The sequence below is a fragment of the Corvus cornix genome, chromosome 2 (assembly GCF_000738735.6).
Source record: "Corvus cornix cornix isolate S_Up_H32 chromosome 2, ASM73873v5, whole genome shotgun sequence".
NCBI classification, from domain to species: domain Eukaryota; kingdom Metazoa; phylum Chordata; class Aves; order Passeriformes; family Corvidae; genus Corvus; species Corvus cornix.
Window position 1 is genome coordinate 101,273,117 of NC_046333.1, and position 25,106 is coordinate 101,298,222.

Here is a 25,106-nt window from a genome sequence, read left to right on the forward strand (position 1 = left end):
TACATAAGTGAAGGAAATCTGCGATAATTTATTGATCCATTGGATATATTTGTTTTGAGTGTTAGAATGATGGAGATTAGAAGGATTTTATTTGAGGACTTAAGTTAAATTGTTTTCAACTTCCAAGACATGAACAAAACTCCCTTGTGTTTTTCTGTTAAAAATACCTTTAAAAAAATTCTTGCTTTTCTGTAGAAAATGATTAGATGTGTTGTCTCTGTACAAAATTTTATAATTTATTGCTTTCTTGTTATTGGGCAGTTGACATGTGACTTGCTACTGGAATTTTCATTTAGCTGAAAGCCAATAAAGCCCATTTCTTGAATAGTTAATGGAAAAGAGCCAGCATGGACTAGTGTTTTCATGGAAGGTGTCAGTGGCCTCCCAGTGACAGGAAGCAACCAGGGTGGCATTGTGCCCATGTCCCAAGGTCACTGAGCTTCTGCAGGCTCATTATTTTTTCCTCTGTCTTCTTATGTAGCTCCAGCCCTGGAGCTGTCCTTGGATTCCTCAGGAGATGTGTGAGCTAATAAAGCCACAGGTTGGTCATTACTACCCTTTTGTGTGGAAAAAGAGTAGTGGAGAAGGTTACAAGCAAAAGGTGAGAATGTTTGTGCATGAAGTAGCTGAAATCATTAGAGATATGCATTAGAGGAGGGTATGTGTTTTGTCTTGTTTGGTTGGTTTTGGTTTTGTTTTTCTCAAATATTGCCAAAACTTGAATTCAGTTATCATATCTGTGATTTGGATTTACACTGATGTATAGAAAGAAATAAGAGCTGTGATAGCAGAGGATGCTGTGAAACTGATGAATGAGAAAGTTAAGCTGAAAAGCTGCCTGTAAGAGAAATTGTCAAATTCACAGAGGGTGCTTCCATTAGATTTTGCAGGTGAAACTGGCTGAAGACCTTGCATTCACTAGTTTAAAAAGTATTAATGAAGAAAAACTTCATAGAGATAAGAGGAAGTAGAAAATGCGGGAAACAGTGTAAAAAATAATCATAGTAAAGGAGACTAATCTGGAGGCATGCATCTGACAGTGTACTTAGGACTTGTATTTTCATTAGAAGAGCTCTGGAGCTTTTTCTATGATATTAATCGTAGATTTTAATGCTGCTTCTGTCAAAGACAGAATTTGATATTAAATTCTAATAGGCAGATACAGATTCTGATTTATTTTAATGTCCACAGATGGATCCAGATATTGATCTAAAGACAAACTCCTTGTTGGTGTTTCTGTGAGCAGCATGTTTCTATCCAGTAAAACAAATCCCAGATGAGTATTGATGTATATATTCACTGCACTAATCATACAAATTAGAGATGAGCCCAAGCAGAAGCTGTGTCTGAGAACTGTGTCTCTGTGCACAGGGATGTTTAGGCATTAGAACTTGTGATTTGCTGTATCTTTTTAATTGCTTAACAGAAATTCAGGATTTCAGAGGTTTCAATGTCCTTGTGCTCACTTTGAAGATTTAATTCGAATTCTAACCTAGAATTCGAATTAAATAAACTTTTTTTGGTTGTTTTTTTAAATATGTATTCTCAAGAGTAGTTGAAATTTGCAGCCTGTCAGGAAGCAGGATTGCTCTTTTCATGCAAGGCAGAGCAGAGGAGGTGATGTTTTCCTTTAGGAGAGTATCACTAGATTATAAGGCAATAATAGCCATTCCTTGTTTCTAAAATAAATTTAAATATTTTGCATTGAGTTAGATTTTCTTGTTTGCCTTTTTCTTTCCTTCCTGTCTTTGTTTTATTTTGAGACCTAACTAGAAGAAATAAGAGCTGATTGCTTAATATGACTTCATGCTATTTGGTATTTTGCCACTGAGTTTTCACACCCTGCAGGGACTAAACTATCTGTCATTGTGTGACAATTTACATTCCTCACTATGAATTAGGGTAACTTGCTATGTCTTTGCTTTTTTAGTTAACCACAGAATCAGAAGTCAGAGAAGACCTGTAAGATCACCATAGTAAATATGAAGTTTTTCTCCTCAGCTTAGCTAGTTCTTCTTTTTGGGGAGGTGTCTACTAGTTAAAGCAGATACTACTTCTACAAAGTGACAGTAATTTCTTTGTACTTCTATTGAAGAACTGGAAAATAAATCTGCTTTTCAGTTAACCAGTCACCACTAATGTGAGTTCAGCAACTGTGTTTTGCAGACTACTCTGGGTAAAGGATAGAGGGGTTCTCTACTCAGCTTTAGTTTCTCAGTCCTCATCAGTCAACACTGATTTGGGTGCTATGGCTAAATCTGGTGCCCAAGTTGTGCTCCAAAGCTTGATTTAGTGAAGCTTTCTATAGCAATTGATTTTGCTTGACAGTAAACCTTCTTTTTCACATTCCTATAGGATTTTATACAAAATGGGAAGTCACACAGTGCCACAGAATTTCTAGTAATCTGCTCAAATGAAATTCCTAGGTTCCTGAACAGTGCTCAGTCCATCAGTAGCGCACCTTGTATTGGTTTTGGATGTGGGGTTACTGAATGAAGAGAAAAAAAACCAACCTATTTCTTCAATTCAGATGAGGCCAGTTCTCTCTAATCCAGTATGTAATGCACTCCCTCTTCCTTCGTGGTGTGCTCTGCCCTTCAGATGTCTTTTTATAGAATCTTCCGCTTTGACTTAGTGAAACAATTAATCTCTCTTCATCTTGACAGAGACAGTTAACTTCTCTCACCAGTAATATGCTCTGTGAACTACCTCCAGTGTTTTGTTACTATTTTTGCAGTCCAAAACTATGTGGCTATATCCATACTCAATGGCACAAGAGATATATACACAGGGCTATTGGAGTGTCTTTAACTGAATGCCAACTTGCATAAAACATGATTTAAATGTAAATAAAGCGATGGAAAAAGATTACAAAGACAATGTCACAAGTTTATTATGTAGTACTGATGAATAAACAGTATAAATATTTCAGAAGAATTCTTGTGAGGGTGGTTTTTTTTTTTTATTTTGAAATGCTTATAAAAGTGAGATCATGACACTTAGTAATTCTGTGAAGAGCAAACCAGTGCTCAGTATTTTTCTGGAGAACAAATTGAGAGGAATAATAACTACGACTGCCTTGGAACTACAGTAGCTTCTTTAAAAATAAGGTAGAACAAGACAATTAGCAATACAGATGACTTATTTGCCACCCAAAATTTGCAATGTTAATGTGTAATTTTGTTGCAAGGATTAGAATTTTTGCAAGGTGTGGGAAGGAAACCAACATGCTTGTTACCACAAGGTAGAGTTGGAAGAATAAACTTCACTTGTAACATGCTAAGGGACAATTTTGATCTCCAGCTATTGAGATAACTGATATCCCTATACCTTAAGGATTAGATATGCTTGAAATATTGTATAATTCCAGCTACTCTTAGTTATTGATTCAGCCTAATTGCTATTTACATGAGACATCCAGGCGTATTGTCAGACTATTTGAAATACACTGATGTTTGAGTGTCCTGGTTCCAGCTGGGACAGAGTTAGTTTTCTCCTTAGTATCTGGCCCAGTGCTGTGTTTTGGATTTAGTGTGAGAGCAATGTTGCTAACAAACCGATGTTTTGGTTGTAGTGCTTACTCTAAGCCCAGGTGTCTTCAGTGTCTCATGCTCTGCCAGTGACAAGGTGCACAAGAAGCTGGAGGGAAATGTGGGCAGGACAGGTGTCCTGAAGCAGCCAGAGGGATATTCCATGCCATAGAATATCATGTTCAGTCTATAAACTGGGGACAGTTGGCAGGGAGCCACCAGTCACTGCGTGGGGATGGGATGGGCATTGGGTAGTGAGCAATTGTATTGTGCATCACTTGCACTTCTTGGGTTTTATTCCTTTCTCTCTTTTTCCTAGTATTATTAGCACTGCTACTGTATTTTCCTTTCTTTCCAGTATTTTATATATATATTTTATTATTACTACTATATTTTACTTTGTTTCAGTTATTAAACTGTACTAATCCCAATCCCTTGGTTTCACCTTTTCTTCCAATTCTTCTCCCTATCTCACCAGGGTGGGGTGAAGTGGGGGGTGACTGAACATCTGTGTGGTGCTTAGTAACTGCTGGGGTTAAACCATGACAAAAAGGATGGCTGATTAATCTGGGGTGTGTGTAAGCATCACTGTATTATTTTTATTAGGAGGATATTCTTTGGATTTTGCTTCTTTGGTGCTGCTGCTGGTTGTGTTTCAGGAAAAAATGGTGGGGGGTGGGGGGGGGAAAGAAGGTTCCAGGAATAGCTAAAGTGCAGCATTCAGAATTGATTTCTGCTTATTATAACCTTGATCCTCTGCTTCTGTACATGACTCTCCCCCCTACAAAAAAAAACCCCAAAAAACAAAAAACAACCAAACAAAAAACCCCAACATTTTTGCTTTAGTTTCTTTGTAAAGTAGTCATGTGCATCTTCAAAGTCCCATGGGATATCTCAGTAGTACAAACTCTGGTTTGCTTGGTTATTCCTTCAGCCATATGGATGCAGACTGTAAAATTACCTCCTCTTGCCAGTGCATATTTACATGTAGCTGAGTTTACATGATGGTGTTTCTGGTGAGGTGTTTCATGCCCCCCATACCTGAGAGCAGAGTCTGCCTTGAGCATGGAGGAGAGAAGTGTACACTTCTCTTCTGTATCCAAAAGAGTACAAATGGAACCAGAAAAGTTGCTGCTTTCTGGTGATGAGGATTTTAACGTGGGTGATTTTGAGGGTTTATAGACAAATGGATCATATGAAACGTGTCAAGACCAACACTTAGGGCATTTTAAAAAAGTATGTTGTCTCTCTTGGAATTCCAGAGCATTATCTTTTTGTTGTTCTTGAGAGGACTAATATTAGGGACAAAGAGGTTAGTTCAAGATCACTGAAATAATGGCCGGATTGTGGTGCTATTTAAGTGTATTATTTTCCTTGTTTTGGCGCCATAATCTTAGCAGACCTGATGCTTCATATTGAAATAATCCTGGGCTAGAGTTTTGTACTTTCTCCACATTCACTAGAAGAGGGTCTTAACTTGATCTGAATTCAAGAAATGTGGTTAAATCCATTTAAATCTGTATAAACCTAACAAAAAGAGAAGAATTTGACTTTTTGTTGTACTTTAGTGAATGGAAGTTTGCCCAGGTTAAAGGCTTTCGGATTTGGCTCCATGTTTATTTTAAATCCTCATTTCCCAGACATAAACTGTTCTTCTAATAGAAGCATCCAAATATTTGAGAATATGCTGCAATTGTACTTTTGCATGCTCTGGATGTGCTTTGACTAAGAAGAAATAGCAGATGTTTGTACCACAAAGTGTACTTTCCTGAGGCAAACCTTTCCCATGTGGCAGGAGCATGGCATACCTACTTGGTGGAAAGGCTTGTTATTGTTTTGAGGGGAATTTTGATGTTCCCCTCCCACCTCATCCAAGTTTGAATATAGTGATCAAGCATTAGAGATACAGGCTCCACCTTTTTGCCCTATTTTGAGGTTAAATTTGTTAATTAAATGAAAAATATGTGATTGGAAGGGGTCAAGAATAATTCTCAATACTGAACTAAGAAAAAACTGACTTAAAACTACAGATATATTGTTAGTTATTGTATCTGAGATGGTCTGCCATTTTTATTACCAGGTGTAGCTTCTACAGTTTTGTTTGTGGGGTTTTTTTCAGTAAAATAAGAAGTGCAGGTGGCTGAGGTGGAATATTTGGGTACCATTAGCACCCAGGTCTGACGAAGTTTAAGGATTTCTTTGAGTCCACAAGTTCTGATCTTGAAAGAGGCATTGATTTAGAGCTCATATATTAATTCCTGGCCTATAACTTTTTTTATATAAGCATAAAAATGCAAAAAACTTTTAGATGTTGAATTTGGAGGGAAGTGATGTTTCCTCACTCACAGCATCTGAAGCTAATTTGAAATCTACTGATTCTGCTGCCTGCAAATAAACTGAAAGTCTGATTCAACATCTGGGTAGGTATTATTTTTGGAAATCCTGTGGATGGATGACTGAAAAAAAATGGTGTGGAGGACCCACTTTTCTTTACTCCTTTGCGCAGGATTTCTGGAGGAGAATGGAAGCTTTCTTTGGAAATGTCGAATTTATTATGCAGAGATCTCACAAAAAAGGGTGGGGGTCGGATTCAGATTGCCAGCTTTTCCTAACCACAAAACCGGATGTGCTCCCCTCTTTCCACTCCAGGACTCCATGTAATAATCAAGCCATTCATGCTTGTTCCAATCTGCATTTTAATACTTGCCTTTTTATAAGCTCTTCAAATATTTCTTAGCTAAAAGCTGATAAATGGCTTTTGGCTTACCTGGTTGACATCCATCTTCTGGAAGGTGATTGCATTTTTGGCAGGAGAGATGAGCTAAATGAATAAAATGTATAAATTGAATTAGTAGCCTGTCTCATGCATAATCACAAATATGTTTTGTGTGTTTCCTGAATCTGGAGTTAAAACTGTAACTTTGTATGGACAAGTGCAGTGGTTGCTTTGCTGTCTGTGCTCTGTATCATCATCCACAAAGGCAGCCTTGGCTGTACAATGCAGGGTGAAGTCCACACAGCACTTCAGAGTTTACAAGTATTCTGATCGAGGTTGACTCAAATTGTGTCCAGACACAAAAATAACATTTTTTTTTTCTTTAGGATATGTTGGGAGTACAGTTCCCATTTTCAGATGAAGACATTCAGTGTTTGGCCACTTCTGGAATTTCTTTTTTTATTCCTTGCACTTTTGGCTAAAAGAGTCAAATTTACCAGTGTCTTGTCTGCTGATTGAGAGAGTGAGAACATGGCATGCACACTGTTGTCTTGCCATGCTAGTAAGTGGATTTGAACAAAAAATCTCTTTGCTTTTAAGAATTACACCCACAAACAAAACACTATTCCGAGATATTTTGAGATGGTCACATTTTTTTGTCTAATATTGTTGGTTAAGGGTCACTTAGAACAGTGCAAAATATTTTTAAAGGACAGGTTTTTAGTTGGTTGTTCCTGTTTTCAGGAGTTTGGTATGATGGATTTGAGTCACTGTGGTTGATCAGGTTACAGTGGTTTATGAGCAAGAAGTGTATTTTTTCTAAGGCACAAGCAAGTTCAGCAGCTGGATTGTGGATACTGGTAAAGTTTGTGAATTCATCTGCCCTTCCTGGAACAGTCCTGGGAAAAAGGACAGAAATGCTTGCCAGGGTATTACTGTGCTGATTTGAATGAGCTCCCTGGGGTTCCTGTGTTTCTTTGTAGTTCAGGTAAACCAAGCATTAGATTGTTAACCACTGAAGGCAATGATTCGATTTTGAAATTTTATCCTTTAAATTTGAACTGGTTTATTGGTGTGGCTTTTTTTTTTTTTTTTTTTTTTTGGATTGACAAGAATTTGAGGGAAGAGAGTAAGATGAAGGCTTACTTCAATGACTCTGTTAGTTTAGAAGAAGAAAACCACCCAATGGTTTGGAGCTAAGTATGACTTTATTGAATCTATTGATCTTCTTTTTAAAGTTGATATATTATTTTAGTGATACCAGCAATTCAAATTTAAAGCAACCTGTTGGCTTAAAACATGAGACCCCCCAAGAATGCAAATGTGCTATTTTCTTAAATGGGCATAATCTTGCACTTTTTGTTTTTTGAGTGCCAAAAGTTGATGAGTTTAGTCATAATGCACAGAAGTAAACATAGGTTTCATACAAGATATGGTTGAAAATTCTGAGGCATTGATATTAGATTTGTGATTTCCTGTAAATATGTTCTCACAATTTTTTTTCCTTTCAAATGAAAGGAACTGTGACTACAGGGCCATCCCCCTTTAAAATCCTGTGTAAAGCTGCTAATGAACACATTTGGAGGCAGGTAAGGAGCATTAAGACTGTCATCTTGGAGGGGAGAAACAATTTTGACCTTCTATACTGGGACTGCATCCTTGAACTACTCCTTATCCCTTTACTACTTCCATTTTCTCAAAAAGTGTGGTTGTATTTGGCACATGTTCATTTTTTCATGAAAGGTGTTTAGATGCTGCGGTGCTCAGCACAGTATATTGGGACAAATGGAGTTAGAACTTTTGACTCAGTCTATGATGTTTTCAAACAGAAAGTGACACAAATAGTATGGGGAAAACTACCAGAAAAACAATGTGAATATGATTAGGGGAGTAATTCTGCCATTTAGGAGTTTTTGTTTCTTGTGAATAAAAAAAATTATTCATTTCAGAGTAAAGTCTTGCTTGTATGTACATCTAGCATCACTTAGGAAGAGAGGCAGTAATAAATTCTTGTGGAGTGGTTGTGTTCTTGGAACTGCAGGTTTAGGTTTGGGAATTTGGGGGTCACTTTGCTGCAGGGCTGTCATGTCAACATGATGAAGTCAAGTAATTTTCTCTGGTTTGGTTTCTTACCTGTATAAACTAGGTAAGGATACTGAGCTTTTTTCCACTCTGAGTAGTCTTATGCACTGAAGTTGTCTGCTCTGAAATGTGCTTGGGTAGTCTGGGTACTATGAAGCCACACTCTATTATTTATTGAGGAGCAATGTTTTTAGGAGTAGACCATGATGCCCTAAATGAAGGACAAATGCTTCTGGTCATGCTCATTATCTGTTCCTTGTTATGTAATCACACTTAACTCCAGCTTGCTTTAGCATATGTTAGTAACGGGGTCCTAACTTATTTATGCTACTGGTTGAGATGATGGGTGGGGATTTAGCTGCTAATATGCAAATTATTTTGATCAAAGAGCTGCGAAGGCAGTCTTGGCAATTGTTTGTTTGTTTATAGAGGGTGTGTTTTCTGGTATAATGAAATAACTTGGAAGTTTTAGATTAAAAAAAAATTAAGTTCTCAAAAATTTTTAGTGACCAAAAGCAAGAAAATTATGTAGGAACATTGAATACTCAAAATTAACTATAATGCCACACTGAAGTACTTTATAAGTGGATAGCTAATTGTGAGAGAGGAGGGAATCTTATATGAATGGATAAAGCAGGAAAAAGTTCACATTTCCAGCATTATTGTCCCGTGATTTCAAACTGAAAAATAGTTTTTATTTTACTTGTTTTTTTTAAAAAAACCAAACAACAACTAATTTATTTCCATAAATCCTTTTTATAATTATTATTATTACTCCTGCTTTTAGGAGAACTTTCTCTTGCCTCTGTGGTAAATTAACTTTCCAATAACACATTAACAGAACATCATTACTGAGTTAGGTATCTCTCAAGCTTGTAAGTGGCATCTGTTTTTCTTTCTGAAGCTTCATCTTCCCACTTCCATCACTCAAGACCATGTGGCAAGGGATGAAGTTAGTTATTTTTCAAGCATGACAAATAAGAGTACTCCTGACAAACTGACTGGCTGTTGTACATTGGTCTAACTGCTGATGAAGAGAATCATGTGTTTGAACAAACCCCAGCATTCTACTTATTCTGGCACATTTCTTTTCTGGAGCTATAAACTTCATCCAAGACTAATTCTGGTCAGTTTGCTCATAAAGACCATTTTGAAATCCACGTTTGTGTTCTTAGTTGGTACAAATTTTTTGTCAGTTTACTGACAAAAATACTTTGTTAACCAGATAAAAATTTCTACTAATGGAAGTGCTCATAAATAAAGTCACAAGGATTATGTAAGTCTTTACTCCTGTTATCTTCACTGTGTGTAGAACTCTTGTCTGTAAGGGATCATTGGCTGCCTTTCAGAGATTGTGAAGAAAAACAATTTTTTTTTTTTTTTTTTCACTTGAAAGACAGCTTGGTGTTTGTATCTTTCTTAAATTTTCAGGATATGTTTAAATCAAATTTAATGTGCTGTTCACTTAGCTTTAATCCTCCAGGATGTACACTTTGGCTCTTTCTCAAGAACAGATCTTCTGAGATTCTTGGTGGACTCAGTGGACTCATTTCTCCAAATCTGAGATCTTGCTCAATTAAACAGATGCTGGGTTTTTCATTTGCTTTGTTTTTGTTTTATTTTGGTTTTTGTTGAGTGAGATAAGTACAGTATTGCATTTTTGAATGAAGGTTCATGTTGAGACCCTTAACTTTATTGTACCCATCTCCTTGTGTTCAGAACATGCCTAGTAATGACAAGTTTTTGTTCTCTGTCTTCCCCTGCAACAAAAAATCCTTTACTTTGCAATTGGTTGAGAGCTCTAGAAGTTCTGTTGTGGTGAACTCAGGACCCTGATTTGCTTCGTGGGATGTGACAGTTTTACTTTTATTCTGGTGGGGTGCTGCATAATATTATTTGGTGTCTTCAGGACAGTGGCTTGACTCTAAAGTAATACGTAGTCAGACTTTATATTGAGCGTAGATGTAAACAGATTAGAATTACTAACTGCGTGGGAAGTTTTCTTCAAGTTAAACTTCTTAACTTCCCACATTCAAATATTCTTGGACAAGGACACAATGGTTTGTTTTATAAACATGAAAGAGGTATTAAATCATTTTGAATTTCCAGTCTTGCTCTTAAAATTTGGCTGAGAGCTTATCAAAAGTCTGGGGGAGTTTCTTCAAAACATATTCCAGGGGAAGAAAACATTGCTACAGAAGCTGTACAAAAGAAAATCGATGCATGGAAGAAGGCCTCCCACAAGTACAAGAGCCTGAAGGGAGTGCCACAGATTGCAACTCCTTGAGTGTAGGGAAAGTTTCTTGAGTGACATGTGTAGAAACAGATGCAAATGGGCCCTGTGCCTTTTGGGGAATGTTTCTACTTGAAATAAATGCAAAATTAGGATTTTTTCTTTCTTAAATTACTACATGGAGTAATTACAATAAAATAAGTATTGCCTTGCTGTGTGTAAACTGGACAAGACCATGGTTCTGTTCCAATGGTAGGATTTCTGAATTATGTCTTTCACTCAATACTAGATAAGTGTGGCATTCGAAATTCCCAGTAAGATGCATCTGTCCCAGTAAAACCCTCTTGCAGAGACTATGGTCATATGCATGTGGAATTTCATTGGGAGTCATATGGGTTTAAGTACTACTTCTCCAGAAAAGGCAATCTTAATGATCAAATAACATTTGCCGATTATAAACAGCTTCCTAGTATCTCCTTGGGTCCTGTGATTCTTTGAGTCCTTCAGGATCCTTTCCTAGTTCCGAGTTATAAGAAATAGTTTGGAAGACAATTCCTGGCATTCTTAAGTAGATTCCTGTAGTAGATTGACACTTCTTTGCAAGAAAAGAAAGTTACCTAGTGTATTTTCAAGAGAGAGAAATGCACAATTTTTCAAACAAAAAGGGATTTAGTATTTTGTACAAGCAACATCAGTTTGGAATAGGGACATTGCAAGAATGAGGAGCTTGTACCTGCTTTATGCACTTGATGATATCCTGGAGTTACCTATTTTTAAAAATTCTGTTTCCTTTGGTAAACACTGTGGCTTTGTAGCACTGTCTGAAATGCTCCTTCATCATTCCGATTTATAGCTTGCAGTTGCAGTCCTCCGGGTCCTTTTTTTTCAGTGATGGACCAAGAAAGGAAGTTTATCTATCCTTTCCTCTACTGGAATAAATAATGGCAGAGTTTCAAACTCTGCATTCATATTTGTAACTTCACTAATGACACTCATATTTTTCAGTGTTAACACCTCTCTGATGTTTAATCATGTTTATATTCCTCAGAGGTGTTTATCTGGGTTAGTTTTTTAACTTGTCATTCATCTGACACAGGGTTTTTTGGGACTGATGTCAGGGTAAGCAGCAGCTGGTGAAAAAAATTACTTGGTTCGTTCTGCATGTTATGTCAATTGACTTATGGTGATTTATGTGTTTTAAAAGACGATGAGTGTGAATGGTGGTGGGGGAATGGTAACACATGCTGAAATTCACACTTCTAGTTGCTGGAAACATCTGACTGGGTAGCTGTTCCGGGTGTCTGTGGCTTCTTAGCAGCCGTAAATGAAGGTCTCAGTCCCTTTCTGCTCATGGAGGTCTCTCTGTCACCCAACTGTCTCCACATCTGTCCCTGGCTGATGTTGTGTTTAGCAGTAGCACTGTGTGACATTTGATTGTCATCTGTGTTCTGAGTTTGCTGTTATTTTTAGTCTGAGTCTTGACAGGGTTATGCAACTGTAACAGCAGAACCAGACTACTGTCTCCAGATGTCCAAGGAAACAGGAACATGCTTTTCTCATCCTGTGAAAATGAGTGAGGAGCAGAGTTATTTTGTTAGCTCCCAGTTACTTTCCTAGAGAGAGGAGCTTGGAGATAGAAGAGCTGTTGCTGAAGCAAGGATGAGAATGCAGTGTCCCTTCCACCAGCAGCCAGCTCAGTGGAGGAACAAGAAGACATCTCTTTCCTCTTCCCAGACCAATAAATGAATTTAGTTTCAGTTGCCACTGAAATTGAAATGAGTTATAATGTGAAGCTGATCTTTCTAATGGGAAAAATTATGGATGATGGTGTCCATCATGTTTTTTAATTTGGAAACATTTATATACTTAGTCATGTCAATAAAGTGTATTGACATGGATTTGCTTGTGAAAGCAGATACACCTTTAAAATACATTCTAAGTGAGATGATGATTGTGGTATGGTTATACTTGAGGTCTTTTGTTAATTTTCTGTCAAATACAGCTGGGAAGCATCGTTTCTGTTCCTAAGAGCTGAAAGAAGGAGGCAAACAAGGTGTTTTGTCTTCTCCTCCTTCTGCACTTGAGTCCCAGACAATATTTGCCACAAAGTTAAAATCTGTTCCAGTTGTTTTCTGATGGGGAGAGAGCTTACTAAAACTGCTGCTCAGAGAAATAAAGGAAAGGCAAGAAAAATCAAAGGAAAAATAAATCCCCAAACCCTTTGAAAAGTGTTCACTGTCCAGCAGTTATCTCTCCTTATGAATGCTGACTGGTGAAAAAATGTGATTGTAGAAGTGCTGACATGAACTAAAAGCATCCTATTTATCTTTTTATCAAAGCATTCATGTTTTTGGATTTTTTTATCCAGAAGAGAAAAGTTTTCTCTCTGGGTGTAGTGCACAGAGCATCCCTGTGTTGAAATGTTGGCTCAGGAGCAGGGTGGGGAATGGTGTGTGTTAGCACAGCATTATCAGCAGAGCTGTTGGATGTGGAGGGAGTATTGGCTGATGCAGGAGGGAACTTGTCCTGAGCAGTGCTGTGTGGTTCTGCACTGCACACCAGAGGCTATGACCATTATTTTGCTCTAAAGGGATGGTAAGACTACATGCACTTCACTTAACTGTCTTGCATAGCAGTGCATAATTCCAATCTCATCTGTCCCAAGTGTTATTTTAAGTGCAATTACTCAGAAGTGAGACCAAAGCTATGCCAGGACTCAACCCTTTCTTCTGAATTACAGTAAGTAAAAATGAAGGTCACATCTGTGAGCTAAAGATCCCTGGGCACTATGCCTATCAGACACTTGATATTAAGAGATATAGTTTTGGAAGAGGAATATTTTCAGTCACTATCACAACTTTATTCCTTCAAGTAGGTTGTTTACAGCATAACTAATTTTGCAATGTGTGGCAGTTTTTTAATTGTTATTGTACAGAATCTTGGAGGCAAAATTTGTGAAACAAATTTTGTATTTCTGAAACAGAAATTTAGAAGTATGAAGTGTTAGAAGTTATAAAAAATGGCAATTTATAGAAGAAGCCTTTCTTTTTCAGAAATGGTAATGCATATTTCTGATCAAGCGAACTTAATTTTTAATCTTCTTGGGTTTTTTATTTCTACTGCATTTGGTTAGTAATGGCTATGTCAGATAAAAGTGAGAAATCCTCAGAAACAAGATTTGCACTTGTGACTCTTGACTTGAAAAGGGGATGTGAGGTTGCTTCCCACTTTGTACCTCAACAGTTGTTGGCTCATGAAATTATAGTGGAGATGAGAACAACTGGTCCATCATCTTTCTGGGAGATTCAGCTCTGTAGGTATTTAATACTGGGTCATTTTTTCCTGCCAACAGTGAATGAGCTTAAATTTTACTACATTAATTTGTAAATCAGTGCTCATAGATAGCAGAGCAAGGATTGTACAGCCTTCTGGGTCTTTGTTTCAGTGTGAGATTAGGCAGGCTTTCTTCTCAAGGACACCTCTGCCTCTGGGGGCAGAGGCATCAGGAATTGTAAGGAAATACTGGAGGGCAGTTTGCTGCTGTTTAACTATATTGCTACGATGCACGTTTGTGAGTTTTGGTTAAAGAATGCTGCATGAATGAATCTTTAGGAAAAGGAGAAGAAATTCTGGTTCCATTTCTTCTCACATTTGGTGGCTGATACCAAGAGTGTTACTAGAAATTAAAGAGCTTTAAACATAAAGGCTTTATGCAGAACAGAAGTAAACCATGCTTTTCTCACCAGTCTTGAACTCTCTGCTCTGTATCACATTGTTAGAAATACTTATCTGGCTGGCTAATGGGAGGTTGGTTTTATTTGTTGTTGTTGGTTTATTTTGAATTTTTTTTAACTCTCTTTCCTTGAAAAAAGTAATTTATTTTCAGTAGTTCTTATTCTGTAGAATTTAAATTGCCTTACCTCTTTTACTTACATTACCAAGCTCTTGTATAGTTCATATAATCCTTCAAGGAACAGTGTAGGGCTCCATTCAGGGTTTTTGTGGTTTTCTCTGCAGCTTTTGTACAGTTTTGCTATAATAGGCAAAAGTCCTTCATGAAGATGTTTAAGCCATAAATTATAACATTTCAGCCTCTGACAGAAGGCTGAGTACATATGGTCTAATGCTGGACCTACTTGCCTTGGTCAGGCAGTTCTTGGTGCCCAGTAAGATGAACAGAGGTAAAAAAACCTAACCAAGAAACAAAAAGCCCCTAAACTTCCCCATTTTTGAATATTCCAAAGAATGTGAGAACTGGCCCATAAATGTCTTACTCGAGGACAGCACAAGTGGAAAGGCTTAAAGAATCATGACATTGGGACAGTGCCTTATTGATAAGAGGAATCTTGACTGTACATCTTCCTGGAAGAGTGGACTGTTCGTGACACACAGTCATGGATTGTCATGTAGAACACCTTGGTTTGGAGGAGGAGATAGATTTTTTTTTTTTCCTTTTTTTTTTTCTTTTCCCCCAGCACTTAACTTCTTAGGCTGAGCTTTTGTACCAGAAGCTTTTCATCTGGGGTGTGTACCAGTGTCTCATTCATGTTGTACCTAGTAGCAAAGGCTGTCATCTGAAGCCTGTTTTAGTCAGCTGATTGTGTGGTAATTGGTTTTTTTTCCGAATACTGAGGATATAATTGATATTAACAATGGGATAATTAGGAAAAATTACAGCATTACAGGCGGGAATCTGGTGCTGAGTTCTCCTGGCTTTGAGAGTTGGATGCTTGGCCCTCCTGCAGACTGAGACGTTTCAAAGATCATTCAGCTGCTGATTTCTTTTCCCTTCTGTGTTTTGGTCTCTTGCTCTCAGAGATTTATTTCACATCAGCTGGGTATAAGAATGAGTGAGCAACATCACCTCTGTCTTTCAGCCAACAACCCTTGCCCGTTCAGGGTTAGACATTTTTTTCAGCAGCACTTTTTCCAATTAAAATTTTCACTGAATGTTTTTGGTTTTTTTTTTCTCAGAAAAATAAGCATGCAAGTTAGACCAAATTTTAGTCTAAAGGTACCAATTTTAAAGAATGTCACTGCATAGCTTTCTTAATAATCCTGCAGCTGTAAAGTTGTTAAAACAGGATGCAAACACCATGCAATATCCTGCTGAAAGTAGAAGACACATTACTTCAGCGTAGTTGGCTGAATTAATTCCTTCTCATGCTAAAGCACACAAGAGTCTGGATAGGCTAGCACTAAGAAGGATATGTAATATTCTCAAACCTACAGTAGAAATATGTGAAATATGTGGAAAAGATGTTCTTACATAGTTCTTGAACAGAAAAGAGTATAACAAGCAATACATTATTCTGTTAACATTAATGACAGTGCCTTTTTACTAAAATAAATTCAGAAATAGTGAGTGGATGGCTAATTCTGTCTTCACCTTCCTTCTTGTTTTCTGTTGTCATTGCTTTTGACAGAATTCTAGCTTGCAAATGAGGAGTCAGTAGCCTCTTGGTACTATGCCTGCACTCTAGAAGGCTGTTTTTTTGAACATGTAGTTTCCACTTCTGAATTAAATACTCTTAAATTTTTTGTAGAATAAAACTAAACACATCTTTTATGAGGCTGGTTTTTTTCCTCTTCTTTCCAAGTTTAAGCTTATTGCAGATTTCTTTATTGCCCCTCACTTTGCTCTCCAGTATTTTTTATTTAACAGGTAAACCACCGATTCTATACAAATTATTCTCTTTAAATGGAGGAAAGAAAACTGTTGGTATAAATATGAAATAATAATATGTAACAACTGTTAGAAGTATTACATGTAGAAACATGATGTGTCTCTGAAGCAGTATTAGGTTTCTTCAAAGGCCTTCTACTCTGGCTAGGATAAAACAATGAAAAATAAAATCTAGAAGGACAAGGTTACATAATGTCATGTGATATCTGATTTTCTGGGTTTTTTTTAAGATTCCTTTTTAATTTTGTATGGCACATACTGTACATATCTGTCTTAAGAATGAATTAACTTTTTTATCTGGAAATCAATCAGGCCACTGCTGTGAAAGATAAAAATTATTAAAGGTTTGCACAACTCCTTTTATGCTTGAGACATTAAAACTGAAATATTTAAAATAATCACTTATGAATGGAGAATCAGTCTTACATGTCATGAAGTGCTCTTTTCTTGCTGTCTAAGGGAAGGTGCTTTAAAGTACTTCAAGTGATACAAAATAAAAGCTAATTTGCTTCTAATGCTGTGTATTAATAGCTCTGCTTTCTATGTCTTTTCCCAATTGTGTATTATTGCTATCATTGGACTGTGAACAACAGCAGAACTTCAGAGGTAAAAATCACATTTCTGGAGTTTTCTTAATAGACACTGTTAGAAAACATGGTGAGACATGAGGTTTAAAAAAAGCCTGAAGAGCAGAAAATGTGTATAGACTTTGCATGTATGGTGTATTTTCCATTTGAAGCCTTTTTGTTCAGTGTTTGCTTTAGACAAGCCCATCCTTTTGAAACTAAGAAACTAAAGGGTATTCTGTATGCTTTATATGAATAAATACATAAGGGAAGGTTTGAATGGAGATGTAATTTCTGTTAATAGTTCAGTTTATGTAGCAGTAGAGGAAAAATAAAGCTTTTGAGTACACAGCTCTAGGAATAGAAACCAGTAAATTTTGAGGTAAATATAGTTCCAGAATAATTCCTCTGAAATTAATTTTGCTGATCGATTAGAAAATTTTGAGAAGAGGTAACAAGCCTAAAATGCTAAAATTACATGAATTTTCATACTGCAAACTGACCAATGTATCCAAAATACCCAGAAATTTCTATACCACATGGTTTGCCAAGAAACTCATCTTTATAGGTGCTTTTTCTGTTGATGGAATTCCATTGATCTTAAATGGGACTTTCCATTTTGTTATGGATATTTGTGTACAGCTTCTTTTGAAGAAAGAGACCTTTGTGAATACCAGAGGGAGTGCAGAGGGTGGGTTCATTTGCTTTTTTGGATCATCTTTTGTTGTTGCATCAGTAACAAACTGAAGCTGGTTTTATGCTCTGCAACTTGTTCTAGATAGTTTTGAGTGTCAGAACTGAGGAATATGTATGTTTGACAAATAATGATGTAGAGTAGTGCATATATGTGAAATCAGTGCAGCTGCTGTTTCCTAAACTTCTATCTTGCTGAAATTATATTCATTTACTCTTGCATGTTAGCTTCATAAGGCACTCATCTCTCCAGAAACATATACTAGATGAGTGGAGATAAACACAAAAATACTGGAGTAGTTGCAGTAGGGAATAATAAAATGTTGCAGCTAGGTTTTGGAGGGTTTAATTCATAATTCTGAGAAACCTATTTCTAGTACTCTTGCAACTGCTTAAATAAATAGAGGTTTTCCAAGCAATGTCTAGTCAAGTTTGCTGGAGGAGGCTTTGATCTAAATAGAGGTTCTAAATATTTGACATAGACTTGTTAGCAAGACATTCAGTGACTTCCAGCTAATGAGGGAGGCCATCTAAAGCACACAGTTGCTGTTTTCTATCTTTGTACTGAGAAGCTGAGGGCTGGGTGCTCTACAGGAAGTGCAGCAAGCTTAGTCTTCAAGAAAGAAGAAAATAAGCATAATACTGCACTGTAAGTAAGCTGTTTAACACAATTAAAATCTAGTTGACACAATCCCAAAAATAACTGAATAATAGTATTATCTGCTAATGCTATTATTCTGCTACCAGAATGACTGAGTACATTGGTCCTTCCCATTGAAATGGAGAAGCCCTCAGGCTGTAGAACAGCCTTAAACCGCTATCGTACCTCTTCATATGAATGCCAAAGAACTTGTTCCCACCCCAAATTAAACTTGAAAAAAACCCCATAACCCCAAAAAGTTGATTTATGGATTTGTCCTGATATTAGGAGTGTCCTCTTTGCCATTCTTTCCAAGAAGGCCACTAATGGCCGTTTTACATCCTGTGCTTCTCTGTAGAGCACCCTGAGAGTAGGTGCATAATAGCAGGGCTGACTCCTCCTTCTCAAGTACATTGACTTTAGAGCTCTGATAATTGGTTGCAGAATTCCCCGTGGGATAGGTCCTATTTACTCTGTCTTGCAGGTTTTTTATAGTTACAAGTGTAGGTGTAAGTCTTCAGTTGGCCTTTAAAGGCTGCGGCTATAAGGAAAGTTTAGTAAATGACAAGAACAATTCTTACAGGAAAATGACAAGCTGCTCTTACGGATTCTGGATTTTGCTCAGAAAAACCCTCTATCAAGCTTTGGTGGATTTTGTAGTCTTCGACAGATTTTTGGAAGGCTGATGGCGGAATCATATCAATTCAGAAATAGAGCATGGATGCTTCTTATCCTTCCTTCTTGCTGGGCACCCATAAATTTCACACTCTTCTTGGCCAAGCTGCAGATGCAGAGTGTATATCCAGAGTTTTCTATCAAGGCTATTAAGGAAATAAATCAGTTATTCAAAACATTGGCTAATTTGGGAAGCAGAAGTCATAGCTATTGTATGGATTTGCTAATAGAGAGACCTTGTAGTTTTGTATTTATAATTAAAGTGGACAGATGTGGTGAGGATGAGGACGGATTACTGCATAACTTACTAGCTCATTCCCACTATTATCTCCATGAACTTTCAGAAAGTGGTGTCTGGAGAAACTTCTTTTCTTTTGGAATACATGTTTCTGGCAGGACTAAATATGTATCTGTTTTCCAAAACCAAGTTGTTTTGGATTTATCTGAGAAGATTTCATTGGTACAAATCTCCCTCACTGGGGGTATTTAAGAACCATCTTGATGCAATCCTGTGCAATGTGCTGTGGGATGATCCTGCTTGAACAGGGAGATGGGGCCAGATGACTCAGTGTGGTCCTTCCTAACTTGACCCAGTCTGTGAGTCTAAGATTTACTTCAAGCATGAAGTTGAATATTTGTGTAAAAGTGGTTTAAATAAGTGGTAAAAAGTTGACAAGGTAAATCATAAACTCAAGTGGAAATGCTTTGTACCATTGAATTTGATTTTGTCAGGCTGATTAAGTAATGTGTTGTTTTTCTTTTCTCTCGTTGCAGCCTGTGCTTTCCGTTACAATGGGCTCTCCTTTGTCTACCTCATCTACCTCCTGCTCATTCCTCTGTTTTCAGAACCCACAAAAGCAACGATGCAAGGTGAGAAGTTCATTGCTTCATTCTTCAGAAATGTCTGTGATGGACAGAGTACTTGCAAAAGCTTTGGTGTAGTAGAAGGTGAAGTCCTGAGCATTTCCCCCTCATTAAGTGATCTAACTTACTGTACATTCCCTGATGCTGTAGTTTCACAATATTCTGGCTTCGGTGCTGAAGGACTTCCAACCATGCTTGCCCCAAATTGCATCAGGGCCATCTGATAGCACTACTGGGCATTCCTTTTTATGGCATTATTTCCTCTGGAATACTGACATGGGCTGGGTGAAAAATGAGCTTTCAGAACCCTCCCAAAGCTGTTCTATCATAGATTGTTTCCCAGGTCTGGATTTGTCTTTAATTATGAGAATTAAATTTGATGTCAAATTTTTCATTCAGTTGTATTTTAGGTACTTATTTAAACAACTGTCATCCTGGCATTGTACCACTGCCTTAGTAAAAAGAACTCGAAGGGCTTGCTGTTAGAGATGACAAATAAATACATCAGGCATTCAAGCATTTATGTATCACAGACAGAGGTGTGGCATTCTGCCTTGTCTACAGCAAGAATGTAATGCTTCTGAAAGAGGTTCTGTACAGGCTTGCACAGTTGTTTACATATTTTAAGTTATAATGCTTTGATTGGTATAGAATCATAGAATGCTTAGGGTTGGAAGGCACCTTAAAGATCATCTGGTTCCATGGGCAGGAATGCCACTCCCTAGATCAGGTTGCTCAGGGCCCTATCTAAGCTGGCCTTGAACACTTCCAGGGATGGGGCATCCACAACTTCTCTGGACACCCTGTTCCAGTGTTCTTCTGAGTAAAGAATTTCTTCCTAACATCTAATTCAAACCTGCCCTCTTTCAGTTTAAAACCATTGCCTGTTGTCCCATTACTATCTGTCTGCATAAAAAGTCCCTATTCCTCCTTTTTATAATCCCTCCTTTCTATAAGCCCCCTTAAAGTACTGGTAGGCTGCAATGAGGTCTCCCTGGAGCCCTCTCTTCTCCAGGCTGAGCAATTCCAGCTCTTCCAGCATGTCTTTGTAGGACAGGTGTTCCTGTCATTTGGTGGGGATCCATACCAGTAGGGTGGGCTTAGTTTATGTTGGCTGTGTAAGTATCCAGGAACGAGTTAAAACAGACCTGAAAAATAAATTAAGCAAGCATAAAAAGTGGGAAATCCCATGCTTGGTGAGGCTGTCAGTCATTTTTACAGGGGAATATTACAAGGACAGTGTAAGCATGGGACATCAGTAAATCTCCACCTGTGAGTTAGAGTTTCCCTTAAAGGTGCTGAAGGTGGTAGTTGGCAGGGAAGCACTCACTGGGAATTTGGTTGCAGCTTCTCAGATAATACAAAATGACCCAACTGGTTTTGTGTTTTACTTTTGCTGCCCCTTCTGTGTGTGCCAGGAGAAGTGATTGACAGGATAAACAGAGTAATTTTCTAGATGCCAGGAATGACAGTAGAGAGACATACAAATTCTCTTCTTTTAGAGCCAAAGAAAGTCTACTGGATTAGGACTAATTCCTGGTGACTTGATAGAGTCATCTAGTTTGCATCACTGATGGTAGCAATCTCTCCTTGTAGGAAAATGCGTTCTTAGGGCTTTGGATAGTTTCCTCATATTGTGTATCATATTGCATTGCACTTCTCCTGAATGTCATGCTACATGATGTGTTTGTCTGAATTAATTTCTTATATAAATTTAGTATTTCTGAGTGTACCCATTTTGCCCTCTGTCCCTGTGACCTTTCTAAATTGTGTATGTGTATCTCTCTAAAAAGTATTGAGGGTTTTTTTTTTTAATGTCCAGAAGATAGAAAAGAAATCGGAAATCTTTAAATACTTCTGCTAAAACCAGCCAAACCACCCGTAAATCAGAGTCAAAAAATAAATACATTAAACTTTACAAGTAAAACCCCAAAAAACAAACCCAGTATGCATTTATGTACTTTACTTGTACTTTTCCCCCTAATACTTCTATCACTCAAATAATATTTTTTCCTGAAATTCTACTTCTTTTGATTAAGCTTTTTTATTCTTTTGAACTTTTGAGTTTTCCACTAATCTGACCAACATTCCTATCTCTTACTCCTATCTGTTTTCCCAGTTTGTCACACTGCACTTTACAGTTACTGAACTTATGAAACTTCTCTCCACCAAGCTTAAGGGTTTTACAGGATATAGAATTAGAAATTAATCTGAAATGGATGATGTCAGTCTAGATTAATTTAAATTTTGACAGAAACTTAAAACGTTAGAAACACTGGAGAAAACCTATTATAATCACTCAAATAGTTCAGATGGTGTTTAAAGATTAATGAGTAATTTTTTTCCTTCTTGTCCCCTTAAACATTTAATCTTCTTAAAAAGGTTAATTACTAAGATAAAGTAATATTAATTCTTAAACATGAAGATGTAAGGCACTGTCTGTGTCTCTGCTTTAGTTTCAAATCTAACTGTATTAGTTTCAATTCTAACTGAAGGATTTGTCTCCTATACTTGAAAAGAGGTTGGTATTTTACCTGTCAGCATCTTAAAACTAATACCTGAAAGTGAGGCAGAGACAACTGTGTAAAAAACATTAATTGCAAACAACATCTCTTGTCTCCAGGAGTAACTTAAAACTTGACCAATTTTTTAAGGGTTGCTAATGGGAACAGTTTCTGAGGCATTTACCTCTTTGCCTGTGTAGTGAAGCCCTGTGATTTCAGCAGTAATTTTTCTATATGAATTATCTCTAAAATCAGGAACTGACTTGTTACCTATTTCTCTGGGGATGACAAATACACAGTAAATTGTGCAACAGCCTAGTTTCTAATTTCTTTGATTGTGAGATTGTTTGTATTAGTGATATTTTTTCCTTTGTCTCTAATGTCTATTGCAGTTGTCTTCATCCTTAATAAAGGCTTGTATATGAGGTTTTTATAGAAATAATAAAACATGACTGCACATATAGGTCCTGTCTTGAGCCAATGGCTCATTTAACAGTACTAAATAACTTCTTTACACGGCTTTTTTTTTTCCTGTAAGAGATGTGAGTTTACATTTAGATAGGTTTGATTTTCCTTTATTTAATTTCATATTTTCTGATTAATAAGACTCTGTAGCCAGTCATGATGTAAATGAAAAAAAAAAAATGAGGGAGAGAATCAGTTAATTTCACATATGGACTAGGTTTTGCTCAGTCTGCTTATGTTAATGGCAAAAAGAATGGGTTTGCTTCTGAATTAAGATACTGCTCAGGATGACAAAATTTTTATCTCTGTTGGAAAAATGAACTTGGCACAGCACTCAGATCAGTAAAATATGTTTTTAAAACGTGTAGATTGATAAAATGATGGACTATAATCCAAAAAATTGTTAGTTGGGTATTATTCTGAGTGTGGGTGAAACCATGGTAAAGAAATGGAACCGTGGAATTTGTTTTTCGGATATTAAAGTGTTTGCAATAATCTGCACAGAATTGTAAGATGCAGAAGAGTTGCAGTTACAAATTTGGATCACCAAATATAGCTGAAGTTTTTTCAGGAGAGAATTGATCCAAGTGAATATGGGAAAAAATTTGTTGTACACAAACATTATTTTGAATTTCATATGTGATCTATGTGCACTCATCAATTCTCCAATCCATCTGTTTTTTTCCAGCAACCTTTTTACACTCATCTGCACTCATTTTCTTGAGTTTCACACTAACTTTAAGCATCTGACTTGAGACATCTGATTTAGATGTTCAACTTAGGAATTGGGTAAACCTATATATTTACTTAATAGAAGATGGGTCCTAGTGATAGAGCTTAGAATTGACCATTTAAGCCTCCAGTGAGTCCAAATATCTTAAATTAGAAGCATAATTTTAGACCTCATCTACACTACAAGGTATTCACACTTCTGAGCAAAATAAGGAGCTTAAGCAAATACTGTTATGTGATACAAAAGAGAAAAAAGATGGTTAACCCCTTAATTGTAAACTCTTGCACTAAAAAAATCACAGTTGAATGGGTTTTAGTAAAAGAGAAAATAGTACTTTCTATATTACTAAATAACCTGCTCTGACAAAGCTTCAGCTTTAGCTTTTCAAACTTTCCTGAATGTTGCTACAGAATGAACTGCTGCCCAAGATGTGTTTGCAGAAACCACCTGAAAATAACTTGAAAACCCAAACCAAAGAAACCAAATCACCAATTTTGAGAGTTTAACAGAATTTCTCTCTAATCAGACCTGCTAAAACATGTCCTACTGGTAGCAAATGTTATAATTAAAGCTCTATCAACAAGGAATGAAGCATGTGAAAAATACGACATCCATGCATTGGAGCAGTCTGTCATGTCTGATACTGTGGAATGTTGATGTTTGCAATCTTACGTGTCTTTCTCTGTTTCAAAGCTGTGGAAAAGATTCTTAAACTTCTTAATCTTTTCTATTTAAGCCAGCTCTAATAATTTTCATAACACAACAATATTATTAATAGGATTTGATGGAAAACACAAATAATGGAGCTAATTTGGGGCTTTAAAACCAAAATTAAAACCAAAAATTAAAACCAAAATCTGTTTTCCTTAATTATCTGCATACAGAATGAGTTGCTAGGTTGGAAATACAAATTTTGATTTTGGATAAACTTGTTTGCATGGTTTTTGTTGCCTGCTTTGAATAGAAATTCAGTCGAATGTGCATCTTAACTTACAAGTATTTACTGCATCTGTCTAAGGAAATGTTTTTAGTTCAAGCAGTTGGAATTCATGACTCATTTTCTCATAATGCTTATGTCACCTACTATTAGTATATTTGAGGCATCATAGTTAGACTACTTCAAACAGAGGGTAACTGCCCACCCAGCTGCACCATCTGAAAGTGCATCAAAAATACAGATGCTTTGTGTGCGTCTGAGGCGTCTGATTGAAACCCTGTTCACCCCTGCGAGGGGCAGAACCTGTACCTGTTTACTTATTTCTAATGGTGTTGATGAGCTGTACAATGCATTTTTTTGTTCTTCAAAACAGTTTTCTGTCATGTCTGCCAGACATTGGACATTGACAGACCACAGACCCTGTCACATTCTGATCTCATTATAAATTAAAATGTATGAATTGGTTGCACTGAGAAGGGATGTGTTTTAAACCATGTTTAAAACATGCATTTCAATGAAAAAATCTTCATAAGTTTGAGGGGTATAACTTGAGTTTTGACCTGTTCTTTGGTAGATTTACAATACTCTTTGGTTGATTTAGATTTAGGTTCATGTGATTTTGAGAAGGGTTTCACCCATATTTTACCTGTGTAACCACAAAGATGATTTGTTCCTTTCTTGGAAATGATTTATTACCTGTTATCCTTAAGTAATCAATAGAAAGTACTTTTGGCAATAATAGAAATGCTGATTAAAGGGGTGGGAGAACTCTTTGGGATGTC

General features: G+C 36.9%; 1 protein-coding gene across 2 annotated transcripts in view; it reads left to right on the top strand.

Annotated features, from left to right (window-relative positions):
• Positions 1 to 25,106, top strand: part of PIEZO2 (piezo type mechanosensitive ion channel component 2) — a 293,385-nt gene that overhangs the window by 31,150 nt on the left and 237,129 nt on the right. For both annotated transcript variants that reach the window (XM_039549190.1, XM_039549191.1), the window contains exon 2: positions 19,596 to 19,691. In XM_039549190.1, coding sequence (XP_039405124.1) covers positions 19,596 to 19,691 — 96 coding nt within the window. The remainder of the gene's footprint in view (positions 1 to 19,595; positions 19,692 to 25,106) is intronic.